Raw genomic sequence first — 14,419 nt, 5'->3', positions numbered from 1 at the left:
CTGCATGTTAGCGTTTCATCATAACTTGTATAAAGTTATTCGATGTAGGCTAGGCCTGCATTATTGTTATGACCTAACCAATTGTAAAAAAAAATCTGTCATACTTTTTAAGAGGGAAACACTAGCCTATATTTAAAGTCGCTGTGACAGAGATATTGCACACGGATTTAAAACTATGGTAATTGATGAGAGCATCTTAATAAATAAATAAATAAATAAATAAATAAAGTAAACTAAACTAAACCCAAACATTAACCACAAAACACCGCATCCATATCAGTCCCACACATGTTGTTGTGGGAAGGAAAGTGTGGAACAGAGGATGACTCCTTTAGATCTCAGCCTAATGTCATAGCCTACATCCCACAGTGGTGTGTGCATATGTCAACTGCCCAAAATTAGTTGGTTAGCAAAGCCTGTAAAATCTTTAATGTGTAGGCTACATCCATATTAAATAGGAGGAAAGAGGACTGTTCATTTAGCTTACAGTATAATTTGTAATATATCAATTACAATATGTTTCATTCTTTTCTTGTCAGTTTTCATTTCAAACTATTTCTTCCCAGCCTGAGGAGTTTTGGGCCATTCATTGTTTGTGCCTACTCATATGCTGCTCAGCCTAAAGTCATTTCAATTCTAAGTCATGTTAGCCAATACTGTCTGTAAAATATATTCCTACACCTATTCCTACTGAAATGGCATTCAACTTATGTTTGCCAGCATGTTACAGCTATTAGCTAAATTATTTAATTATATTTATTTTCTAAGCTGAAATGCAGTAATGGGAATCTAAGTGGGTCATACTGATCTAATATGATGGTCATTGTGCTTGACAACAAACTTCATATGGGTTGAAAGTGCAGTCTTTCACATCTTGATAGTGGCCATCCTATTTTGAACACAAGGTGGCAGCATATTCCAATGACCTATTACAATTGAGATACTTCTCATACTGTAAAGTAGTGCCTTGATCATTAATCATTGTGAAAAATGAAAAGTGATTTATTAGTGGTTTGGTGAGTTGTCTATTTATCCTCATTAGCAGTGCCTTCATTTCATGTCATGCAGGACCTAAGCACATTAAATGTGCAGATACTTTACACACATCAGAAAGAGAATAGCTAAACCAAGATGATGGGTGTGGTGGTTAAGGCAGAGCTAGATAGATAGATAGATAGATACTTTATTGATCCCCAGGGGAAATTCAACAATTCAAGAGCTTCCTATCAATATTCCATAAAGATGTGTTCCAAAGTGCAGCGGATACAGTCAACTAAAAAGACAAAAGAGAAAAACTCACTCTTTAGACACAGCACTACTAACCTCAGTCTTTCTCATCCTCCTGCATTTTTTTCTGGGTCATATCCCTGAGGGTCTGTGCCAATACTGATCAAATTGCCCTGATCATGTGTGCTACCAAAGCATTATAACCAAAAATAATCTTTGACTCCTTATTCATTATACACATTCTGATTCAAACATTAATGACATCTGGTGCCAAAATCAAATTATCAGATCAGAAAAGGAAGACACAAGCCAGGTGAAGCAAAACTTGAGGTAATTCAAGTCTAAACAAAACTACCAAGCTGACTTGCAATTAGCACATTTCTAAAAGGCCTTAGCTTGTTACTAGAATTTCAACAAGACACCATTATCTCCATTAGCACTATCAAAAACCAAAAGAGCTTGATCAGCTGGAGACTTCGCTCACTGCCATGCACAACTGAAAGGCTGAGGAAGTCATTTGTTCCTAGGGCCATTGAACTGTAGCCTGGATAGCGCCACAATCGCGCGCAAGGCAGCATGGGAACACCCAGGCTAATTGAACTGTTCAATGCCTCACTAAAGGGAAGAGGAGAGATAGACTTCTCTGCTTAGTCTGTCTGCCTCTCCACCCTCTCCATGTTTTTTGAGTGGCCCACTACTGCTTACTACTGTTTTACTACTGTTTTACTATTGTACACAGCCTAATGTTTTCACTACTGTTTTACTGCTACACTGTTTTTCATGGTATATTAGCACACATGATCAATGGCTGCGGTCAGGCTTCTGATACAATACTGAATGAATGAATGGCTATAACCCTATTACCTCAACCTGTTCTTGCACTGAAATAGTTTTTTATTTTACCTTGTCTACATTACACTTGCTCTCCTATTTGTCTATATTATTTATGCTGGTCTCTAGACCTTACTCTTGCACTGTTGGACTACTTTCTGCACCTTCACCATGACACTCACTCTCTTGAGCACCTTGCCAGGCAAACATAACTAAGGACTATGGTTGGACTACTGTTTGCACCTTCACCATGACACTCACTCCCTTTAGCACCTCACCAGTCCTGGCCCTGTCACTACAAGCGTCTTATGCTTGAACACCCTCAAGCACATTGGACTTTTTAAATTTAACTTATATAGTGTATTTAGTATTTAGTTTTGTTAGTTTTCTTATCCGTCTTATCTTCTACTGTCTTTATTGTACAGTGGAGTTTAGTTACATGTTTATACTTATACTTATGTTTACCATTTCTGCTGTAAGTGCATGTTGGGTGTTATGTCTGTATGCTACTGAGACCCTTGAATTTCCCCTTGAGGATCAATAAAGTATCTATCTATCTTATCTGAACCAATTCCCTTTTTAAGGCTCTGTGTGCTCTTGTCTCTACCTTCCTCTTTTATCATGACAATTCAGTATTGTGTGTGCCATGAGAACTTGTAAAGATCACTGACAGAGTATTGTTTACCCAATCCGTTTGGTGTGGGGTGTAGACAATGCTTTAATATGTCAAATCTACAGCCGTCATCGATACCCACCCACTTCTTCCATTTCTCACAACCACACCCCACCCAAACTGGGGGGGAAAGAGTGCTGGAGAGAATATACAAAGAGTCCGTACATGGTTGAGGGAAGTACAAAGTATTATAACTGGTGAGTTTACTTTTACTGTGAAAATGAATTGAATATGATGTATGCATATACTTAGAACAAAGAAAATATGACCCATTTAGAGAAATTTAAAAGGTTTATTTTTGCATACATTCAGTGAAGCATGCCAGTTACACACATACAATGGTAAAGAGGTGTCGTTATTCACAGAATAAAATTTATTTGAAATTATATATAAAAAAAAGCCACTGACTTGATCCATGACACGCAAATTATCAGCCAGAGCAGAGTTCATAGGGGCGTCTCCCACAGTGACAGACCCAGCGCTTTCCTCAAGAACTCTTCATCGCTTTTCTCAGGAACACTATGGGAAGGTCTGGATCTCTTATCATGCCAGGAATAAAAAGGGGGGGGGGGGGGTCAACGTCCAGCCCTGAGTGAATTATACAGGAATACTTCAAACGCAGTCCACTCACTGTGCCGTAACAAAGGCACAATGCATTCCTCTGTGAAGATGGCCTCAACAGGCAGACCTTCCCAAAGTGCTCGTCGATCTCTCTCTCTCGCTCTCACACACACACACACACACACACACACACACACACACTGTCCCAGAATGCTCTTATTTCAAATAAAGGGGGGAAAAGCCTGGGTGATAACAATATCCAGATTCCATCTAGTTGGAGTTTAGCACATAAATATCCACCAAGAAGTCCTTGCAGTGGCTGTAAATCTACCAGCTGCTTCATGTCCAGTTCAAATCCTCAGGTGCTGCTGACCATGCAAGGGGTCAGCCACAAGGGGCAGTGTTGGATCCCTCCTCAGAATATGTTTCCTGGACAGACTTACCTAAAGAAGCAACTACTCTTCTTAACATTGCACTGTATTCTACGTAAGAACTACCACAAGCCCATCATGTACTTGGTCTCGAAGAGGTTGACAAACCGACCAGGACCAAAATGAAATGCAAGTGAGACACTGAAGCACAGGACAGGCGTACAGGCGCTGTGTGGGTCTGCTGATGTGGTGGATACCATAATACTAGTCAGAGGCACAGTGCAAACTTTCTGCAGATGTAAACAATGTAAACACTGAGAGCGGTGATTGGTCAGGGGCTGATAAGAGACCGTCCTCGTCGCCAGTGAAGGGGAAGGTACTGGTCTCGTTCTTCACCTCATCTGACCAGCTCTCTCCTGTCATTTCTCCCTCAGCAGGTAGAAGACCACAGCTTTCAGATAGTGACCACAGGTGCAGGCAGCTGATACCAGCCAGTGAGAACGGAAGCTTGGGTCGGTGTTGACCACACACTTCGTGATGTCAACCTGAAAGAAAGGAAAGAAGAAAAAAAAAAAAAGGTATAGATTTTGTTTGAGGAGCCACTAAGCGTGAACATGGTTGCATTTAGTGCTCTTCCTAAAACAATGTTTAGTGCTGGTGTCATTAATCTACTTCCTAAAACAATCTATTTAATCAGCACATCTCAAGAGTTGGGAGTAACTATGTGCAATCACTGCCAAAGTCAGCAATGCATTATTGCATTTCAGCAAACACACACACACACACACACACACACACGATGGTGATGGTTCAAAGGTTGAGGCAGTAAAGTGGCCAAGTCAAGATACAGTCATTCACTTCAAAGCAGTCAAGGATTTTAAAAGGGAAAAGGTATGTTACATATCACTACAGGGCTTAACTAGAGATAGAGAAATGGCTACACCAGCAATGTAGGGCTTGCATATCTTTGTCAAATACATTTCACATCAACACAGCAAGAATTTGTGACCTTTATCGAACATTACCAAGTCAGGTTGAATTGTTGTGGCAGAAGATAAATAGTCAGTGTTATTTGTTTAGACCCCTAAACACCTATTTGAATTGATTGCTGACCCAGAGAGAGCCCCTTTGTGTGTTACATAACACTATCTGGACAAACAAGGCTTTCACAGTAAACCATTTCATGCTCTACTAAACTATGATCCAAGAAACTGGGGTGGGAAAAGCAAGTCAGCTGTGGGACAACGTGACAGACGTCAGAAACCATGAGCAAACACAGCAATCTCCAATTAGTTTTTGTGTCTCATTCTGCTTTTGTTTACGCTTTCAATCGCTAGATGTGTGTATGTGTGTGCTTGTGGGCACTATTGCACATAGACGTGAGCCTGTGCTTAGTAAGTGTAAGTACGCATAAGGCTCTTTATTTAAAAGCCTAGTTTACAAAGAAAAAGACACAAACACATAAAAAAAAAAAAAAAACTCTGAGGAGTCCACCAAATCTACTTCTCTCGTGACACTAATTAAACTCAATGCCCACACAAAAAGTCCTATCGATTGTGTCTTTACAACAAACGGCCCATTTTCTTTGAATTTCCAGAATGCCGCCCAGACAGACCTGACACACAGGTATGAGCACCCTGCGCGGCGACCTGTTAACCTCTCCTGCTGACACACAGACAGTAAACTTTACCACAGAATCTTGGCAAGACCTTCCCACCCAGCGACAGACGATACAAAAGCAAACATGGACACACACACACACACACGCCGTTAGACACCCAATCAGACTCCTCCTCTACTCTGCTTTCACAAGGACACAACCCATTGTTCACATCATCCATCACAATCTGCATGGCACTTCCCTCAATTAGAAATCATTGAACCATCAGGCGTATTCACCAAACTAGTTTGAGGGCACTCAGTGTATGCAGTGCATGCGAGTGTGTTGTTACATAAAGTGCTCCTGGGATTCCTCGCTCTCCAACTCCCCAGCAGCAGAGTACACAAGCATACTGCACATACCAAGGAACTGCCAGCGTCTATATATGGAAGGTAAACAAAACGACCTTCCCATTGTGAGGCCTCTGCTCCGGCAGACCGAATTCCTCCGCCGTCTCCCGATGCCTCTCGTGAGGGGACCACCGTGTCGGGGGAACCTTGCGAGCAGGAACAATCTGACCGCATTCCATGTCTGCCGTCTCTGACACACTCTGTACCGCTGTTTGGTACCTCTGACCCTCCGGGGATCTCGATGTGACCCAGTTTGGGTGTCTCCTTGCTCTTCACCCGGAGTGAACCGTAGCAGATAATTATATTGCTGTAAGTGAACTCCATCTAAATCAGGTGTGCCCTGCTGAGAGCGAGGAAATGCCTCTCAAACATGCTGTGCTGTGAGCCCAGAAGATGGAGAAGAAGTGAGAGAACACAGAGATCTAGCTCTACACAGATGACGGACAAACGGTCGGCCACGTATCGATTCCTGAACCTGCTGTTGCGCTTCTGAGATTCACCTTTACGAGATTCTGAGATTCACCTTCACCTTTACGTTTCTATGGTAATGGGGACTGAAAGGAGGAACTTAGGAGGAAGAGTCCGGTCTTACCCAGCCTCCTCTTCTTTTCAGCCAGGAGACCAGGCTCTTGCGGACGAACTCGCCCATGCAGTCCACGATGGTGTGCACTATGGCAGGGTGGCCATGCCGGACGCAGTCCACCGCCAAAGCCCCCGCTACTGCGTACAGTGACACCACCTTCCCCCATGTCACGCCTGAGAAAGAACAATGAAAGAGAGAGAAAGAGAGGAAGAGAAGAAGGGAAACAGATAGAGTAAGAGAGAGTGAGAGAACAAAGGGAGGGAGGAGAGGGGGAACATGAGGGACAAAACAAAAAGGATGTAGATATGATGGAAGGTGACAGAAAAGAGAGGAGGAAGGAAAAGAAGGAAGCAAAGGCAAAAATGAGAAAGAAAAGAAAACAGAAAAGCATACTATGAGTCAATGATAACACAAACAAAACCACCCACACGCTCTCAGGCACAGCGTGTCCTGTGTCTGCACCATGACACTGCAAGTGTTTTGTACAAATTGAGCTTGAACAAGAAGGAAGGCTTTTAGAAATTCACTGCAAGTCCAACAGCACATGAAAAGCAAACAAAGACATTAGTTTGAACCAAGAAAAGGAACCAATTCCCTAAAATGCAAATATGTCCATTTAACTGCAGTCTAGCAGACGCCACATGACCTTGCAACACATTAGGAGGGTCACTTCTCTCCGTCGCTGCCAGTCAGCCGTCTAACGACTCAACTCAACTGTTCCTCTCTCCCGCCTCTAAACCATTAGAGGGGGAAATGCTGCAGCTATGTGCACACAAGGCTAGTCAAGCAGAGATGGTCTGTGGCTGCATAGTAACAGTATGAAGTCAGACACTTGGTTCCCCAATTTTGTCTGCATGTGTGTGTGTGTGTGTGTGGTTTGTATATGTGTGTGGTGGTTAGTGCCTGACAAAACTTTGGCCAAGCCAGCTTTGGTAGGTGGTGTGGGTATGGGGTATCTGGGGGGGGGGGGATGGGGGGTTAGAAGCATGATTACGGATCTGTGGCTCTGTGACCAGTGAACTTTCTCTGTTTCTTTCTGTTCCTCTCCCCTGCCCTAATTCTTCCTTTCTTTGTTTCTCTCGCTCATTCACTGTTCCTCTTTTTCTGTCTCTCTCCCCCCCCCCCCCCTCTCTGTTCTCACTCTCCTCTCTTCCAGCATTAGGCAAGACAGCGGAGGGAGGAGTCTGGTGGTGGTGGCTTGTGAGGGGGCTTGCATAACCATAGTGGCTGGCGGGCAGGCAGGCGGTCCGCCAACGTGCCTGGCTACCAGACGGCCTCATCATGCCACAGCAGCATCCAGCAGCTGCTTCTCCACAGGCCCACTCATCCCTCCACATGCTGCTGACACAAGGCCCTCGTGCCCGGGGCTGCAGCAAAGTGTGAAGCGAGGCTTTTGTCAAACTTTAACGTGTCCTGAGTGCACTGAGTATATGTCCTGTCTAGACTCAAGCAGCTTTTAAGGAGACAGACAGCGATGTCTGGGTTAGATTGGTTGAGCTTTTGTTATTTTGTCGTTGTGGTAAAAATCCACTTAAACCACACATGCCCACATACTGTACACACACACACACACACACAGGATTGTGTTTAAAACATCAAAAACGGGAACAGATGCACTTTTCAGACTAAAATACGAAGGCCACTGCCAAACCTCCATTTTAATAAAATGGGAAAAAAGCCAGTGGATCAGAGCCACTTCTCATATGCTGGTGCATACTTGTGACTTTGTTTGACGTGTAGGAGCTCACATTTAAAGCAACACAGCACATCATTGAAATCTCCTCTGCGAAAAAGGAAAAAAAACTTTAACCAAACGACCTGACCTGAGAACAGCTGAGGACATGAGCTACCACATCCTAGTCATACTGTCTGCCTCTGTGGCAATTATGTGTGATGTGAAGAGAGGAGAATGAGATAGCATTCAGACATGGCATCTGCCACCAGTTCCCTCCAGGTCTGAGCTGGGAGATAATGGCGGAGATTGTGGCAGAGGGCAATCATAAGCCGCCCACGCCTTCCTCTTAGATGGAATGAGGGGGTGGCCGGACTCAGTCCTCGTCATGGTGCTGTGTACTAATTTTATCTCATTGCAGTTGCTATTGATCAGTTTTAGTGCACTCTGCATAGCCTCCAACTGTTTGTTAAATCAAGTGTTACCCACAATTCAATAACCTGCTTAGTGCCAAATGTTTCCAGTCATTTTCTAAATTAATCTGCAATCATGGCATGTGAATCCAATCACGTAAATACAGGGGAGGGGAACAAGTTTGCTGTGGTCTAAAAGCAACCCCAACCTCTTCATCAGACCATCAGTTATCTAAATGAGTTTCTCAAATAAACATACTCATTTTGAGGCACTGGGTACACAAGTAAGCACAATACTCAGGTTCAGCTTTAAAATGTTAACAGTTAGACAAAGTACAGTGTATGCTCTAACAAACAAACTCCTCAAAGGAGAACCCTAAACAAAAAACAAAGGCCAGCCAACCTCTTGTAGACTGATTGTATGGTGTTGGACAGTAACGTATTTCAGTTCCAAACAATGGCTTTCACTGATGTCTATCAAGACTGGGGCCTAACCAAACCAATTTAGCTGGGTCTTCCTGTGAGCCAAGCCAGTGCCCAGATAAGATCACTTCAAAACGTTCCATGCTTGTGTTTTGACTGAGGGAAGCCCAGTGCTGCAGGGCGCGCGCGCACACACGCACACACCAAGGGGACACACTGTTTGCTGAGGCACTTGGCACTAGTTCTTGTAAACTCCCAACATGGCATGACTTGCATTGCAATACTGGGAGTTCCTTAGTAAGTGAGACATATCACTTGCACTACATTCAAGAGCAACTCAGTGGATCGGTTATTAAATAATGCAGCAATGAAAGGTGTGTTCAGGAATGTGCTACATTCCCTTCCTTTCCATACATAGTCAGGAGTGGAGCATCAGTTCCCGGAGTACACACTGAACGCACTCCACATTTTCGATGCTGCCAAGAGTAATACCAGAGAAAAACAAAGATCGCTGCAGTTAAAAACAGTATTTCTTCCCTCTTTTGCCTCGACATAAATCCCCCTCGGCACGAGAATGTAGAATAAAACCAGTGCGAGCAACTGAAAAAGAGATGTCCTCGGTGGCTGAAAATAGGTCAGGATTAAGTTGGGCAAAAATGTGAATTCCAAAAATAACACAATGAGCGCACAAACAGTGAGTACCAGGGGATTACTGCTCTCTTCCCTTAGGCAGGAGATATGAACAGGGATAAACTGCTCCTACTGCAGTAGAAGTGACGTGCTGGTAATTCCAGTGAGCCCAGCACTGGTTCCTCATGTCCTACCTCTGCTAACACAGCCTTGGTGCCTACTGGGCAGACTGGAGGGACATATCAGTGCCTAGGTACGCAGAGGTGTCCGCAGTGTGTTTACACATCAGTAAAAGAAAAACAATTCTCCTGGCTCGCCCTAGATTTTACGCAGCGAATACAACCTATCCAGAATGTGTATATAAAAATGTCAAAAAGGGGGCTATTTTTAACTTTCTCCAAATAGAACCTGAGGAGAGGTCTTCCGATAAATCAGTTTGGAGTGTTCTTATAAAAGCTACATGGATGAGAAAGCTATGAGAAGGACGATCATGATTAATTTCTTGCTTATCCATCAGTCTCCTTCCATTTATTTAAAATGTGTACTTAGTGTGGGGATTGTGGCCATTAGCATTATGATTCTCCTACATATAGATCTTCTTTTAAGTACTTTCCGTGCCTCTCTAGCAAACAGAGTACACTTTACAGTGTAAACACTACAAAGCCTTCTCCGTGACCATCCTTGAAAAATATTTTCCTCACAAGAAGAAAAACACATTTAACCTAGGAGATTAACTGCTTTTACCAATACCCTACATATTAAAAGTATCTTCACAATGCACTCTTCCAATAAATTCAGCCCACTGGAGGAGCAGTGATGGACTCACCAGTGGAGAATATTTCTGCTGCTACAGCGAGGAAGGCATCGGACACCACGTTTTCGGACGCTACGGGGATGTTGAGCTGTCGGGCTACATTCCGGTACACATTGGGACGCAGGTACTCAAGCTCATCACCTGAAATATAAATCAAAAAAGTTAAGACAAAGACTATTGATGTCTCCCCCTCCCTTTAACCTTCATTAGCCATTGAGTCTAAGGTGAGAGTGGATCAGGTGAGACCTGAGAGTGGCTCTCCCGATCATAAAGATAAGATCAGTGAAGTCAGTGCCTCGGATTCTCAGCTGGGAAAGGCTCCGCGATCAAAGGTTTAGAATGGTGGAAGCACATGACCTAATGCATGTCCATTCTGTACAGATTCTATGTTATGCTGGATAAAAATTGGACTAAACTGTATGTTTACTACAACTGTGAACAAGACTCCATGGTAGCCAAGCATGTATATGGCACTTAGCACGAGTAGTAATACCTAGGTTCATGTCCGCCTTTAACAAGCCAAGGAGATGAGAACAATGAGTCAATGGGCCATTGTACACTATGTCTTCATTATTATCCGAGATTAAGTGGGAGGAAAAAGAGGCTTAGAAGTATCCTCTGTTTCAAAAGGGCAAGACTTTGGTAGCATGCCAGTGCTCATTGGCCTCCTCCTCTTGGGGAGTGGGATGAGAGGGTCGTTCAGGTTGGCTAGCCTGACAGACAGATCTGAAATAAAAAGACAGTAGGGATGGTCTTTTAGCTTGCACCAGTGTCCAATCTGGGTGTTTTCAGGAAACAGTGCCAAATATCCGAGAGCCTAGACTAATTAGTGGAGTTAACCGTTCCTTCCTTTTGAGGAATAAGAAACATTTTGTGAATACTAGAGCGACCGTTTGGCGTAGATGGGCAGCACAGATGACATTCATGTGATGTGTGTGGGCCTAAGGCAAATAGCTGGAGCTCTGGCTTGCAAAGCCAGGCCAGCACAATGGACGTTATTATGGGAGTCCATGTCAGTATAACACCCGCTCTCTAAGTGCTTTATGGCTTCAAAGACAGAGAACACTCTGAAAGAGGAGGATGTGAGTCCATCCAAGGAAGAACATGACCCTCAAGACCTCTCATAAGGAGTTCCCGCTTACGAGGGTACTAAAATGTCAGACAAACATTATGAAACATGGAAGGCCTGTGCAGAATCAACACAGGCGGTTGAAGAGGGTGAGGAATGCTGTGGGTGGGTGTTGCACAATTCCTGATTAAGGATATAGTCCTTTATGATTCTCCCGATTCTGGGGAGCAAAATTAATAACAGCAATATGGAGCAGGACTATGTGTAAGGTGACAGCTCTGGCTGTCCAGTATGCATCCCATATCTCTGACTCGGCACATATTGAACCCATTTTAACACAGATACGCCACACAGGATACATATAGTCTAGCTCTCTCTCACACGCTCATAATAGACAGAGCCTACACACACATTTGATTGGCAGGACTTTAGTCTACCACTTGTGGTCTGATAATGCTGAAAAAGGTGCTCTGAACAGGTTTGACCAAGTGTTTTTTCCATCAGAAACACTAGTTCAATATTTTCGAACTATGTGTTGAGACTAAAAGACTACAATTCTGTTTACCACGCCAGGTCAAAATACAAAGTCTCTGAAATCCACCAAATTCTTACCTAACCACAAGAGGATCGAGGACACCTCTCCAAGTGCCGACCCCGGCGTTGAAAATCCATGATCGGGCTTAGACCAACCGATTCCAGCCCGGTTCAGTCTTGAATGAATATAGTCTCTACATAATGCTTTGGCTTGAGACACCAGCTCCTTGTCCGTGGGTGAGCGATCAAAGACCTCCATCACTTCTGCCGCAAATACAGAGGAGCGGCGGAGCACCTCCATGCCCTTCATTAGTTAATTACGAACACGCCACCAGCGCACCAAACTTCCACCTTGAACACCGTGTATGGAAGTCTGCCGCCGCCACTCTCCAACCCTCCTCCTGCTGCTGCTGTTGGTGCCTCGGGGAGGAGGACCTCTGTTGAGAAATTCATGAGTTGCGTGACTTAATCCACTCAAGTGAAATTATCAAGCGAAATAATCATTTTCCAAATCACCACAGGCGCATACCCTACACTTAAACACCACAATACAGAGAAACTACCCGTCTGACAACATAGGCAAACGATTAGGCTACTTATGCAGTAAAAAAACAACAACGCAGACACAAATGAGAGGATGAATGGATGGTGGGCAAATCCATGTTAAGCATGGTGAAGATAATCGATCCCGTGAGCTGTGAATTATGCATTTTATATATCCATAAGTCCGCCTTCTGTAGTCTACAAACGTTGATAAATGATTTTGGAATGGTTTGATTAACCCTTTTTTACTTACCTTTCCGATTTGAACAGACGGAATCCCTAATTCCACTCTGCACTATTGTTGTCATCTGACAGAAGTTTCATTGGTTAAGTTTGCCTAGAGTCACAATAAAACAATACAATAAAAAGGAAATTCATGTAGCCCATTACAATGCTATGGCTACACGGCAACTCTATAATTAAATAAGAGAATCACTTCGTAGATGCAGTCCTGGCGTTCTGGCTACACGCACGCACGCCCGGGTAGTATATTTCCTCATCTATGAGAGAACTCGATGCGCAAGTGCGTACGACTACCTTCCCGTTTCTTGCTATGACACCTTGCTAATTTAATGACTTACTGCTTTCAAGAAAAGTTCACCACTATCAGAGATGACTGCCATTACTAGACTATGTGTTTCGTTACATGTGCTATTACAGGCAAAGTTTCCTTCTAAGGGAAATCGTTCCGTTTGGATGAAAGGCGGAGATAACGATGCTATTTTGTCAAATGGTGCCCCGCCCCCTCAACCACATAGTGCCCTCAGAGAATATCCCCAACTGACAGTGAACATCAGACCATGACGTTGACCTTAACAATCATCAACCCACCACGAAGTTGGATCAGTGAAATATCCTCTTCAAGTTCACATAATATATTAAGAGTGTATCCAGTGGCACAGTGATGCCCATAATCATCAGTGATGTTTGACCACTTGCAGGCTATCTCTATTTTAGAAGGTCAACTGTGAGACTGATCTGGAAGGCTATTGATCTTGACCTGGTGTGATTCAGTGCAAATTCAGAGGAGACATCCCATCCAAATCCACTGCTTTCATGGTGTGCCTGTCCATTTAGTCTGTCCTAGGACTTAACTTCAAATGCTATTTAATCATCACCTTAATTTGTAATAGTCTATACTAGTTTGGTAACACTGTTTTGTAACCCATATCTGAAGATGTTGCACAAACCTACATCTTCTTTTAGCAACGGCTAAGTTGACTAATCTACCCAGACACTCTTCAGGTCACAAAAAAGGTCAGGTCCAGCTCCCTGTAATGGCACCTTGGACAATCAGTCACATATAAAGACAGTGACTGTTATTTTTTATTTTTTTTCAGCAATAGCATATCACAGTAAATATTTGAAGGCTATTGTTTCTGATGTTCTGAAAAGGTGGAAAAACTGAACTCCTCCCAGTTGTGTTTTGAGAAGCCATCCTGCTGAAACATGCCCTGCAATTAAAACAACTTGTCAGAGTATGATTAGTGATTTAGTACTTTGTCGTTTCTGACACTCTGGCTGAATGAATTATTAATGGGAATATGAACCATTTCTGTGCATACACTACAATGAATTTTGATAAAGCAATATCTTCTGCAGGCCCAAAAGGGTAGGCTACGGATTAAAACAAAGTATAGAAAGTAGTCATTTTAGACTGTGTTCAACATTAAGTGGAAGAAAGACATGATGCCCCTCTATGGCCTGCCTCTCTTGACTGTCCCCTTTGGTAATCTGTTATCTTTGGAAGAGGCCTGTTTTCCTTAACCACTTTGTAGACAATTATAAATAGCCTGTGGGGATTTATCATATGCCAACACACACAGATGCTGCTTTATTCCTGTGAATATTCCGTTCCTGTGACTCAGCCTACACATGAAAAACGAAGGCCAATGTGTTATTGATAGTGAAACAACAGGGAAGGACAAAAGCTGCTGTAGTCAACGTTTTTCTCAGAATAATCTTATGTCATGGTATTCCTGGTATACATGCATGGTAAATATATTGCTTCATAAAATCTGTCTCTGCCTGATGGAAAAAAAACATTCAGACAGATAGTCAGTAA

General features: G+C 43.2%; 1 protein-coding gene across 1 annotated transcript; it reads right to left on the bottom strand.

Moving 5' to 3' along the window:
• Positions 1 to 3,009: 3,009 nt before the first annotated feature.
• Positions 3,010 to 13,056, bottom strand: boka (BCL2 family apoptosis regulator BOK a). The gene is made up of 6 exons (XM_042058074.1): positions 12,791 to 13,056; positions 12,608 to 12,691; positions 11,890 to 12,248; positions 10,221 to 10,349; positions 6,266 to 6,429; positions 3,010 to 4,208 (listed from the first exon to the last, which is right to left on the bottom strand). The coding sequence occupies exons 3-6, from the start codon at positions 12,119 to 12,121 to the stop codon at positions 4,083 to 4,085; spliced, it is 651 nt and encodes a 216-aa protein (XP_041914008.1). The 5' UTR covers positions 12,122 to 12,248; positions 12,608 to 12,691; positions 12,791 to 13,056; the 3' UTR covers positions 3,010 to 4,082.
• Positions 13,057 to 14,419: the final 1,363 nt, after the last annotated feature.

Source organism: Alosa sapidissima, chromosome 12, assembly GCF_018492685.1.
Source record: "Alosa sapidissima isolate fAloSap1 chromosome 12, fAloSap1.pri, whole genome shotgun sequence".
Taxonomy (NCBI): Eukaryota; Metazoa; Chordata; class Actinopteri; order Clupeiformes; family Clupeidae; genus Alosa; species Alosa sapidissima.
Note: the sequence above shows the minus strand (reverse complement) of the source record. Positions and strands in the feature narration are given on the sequence as shown.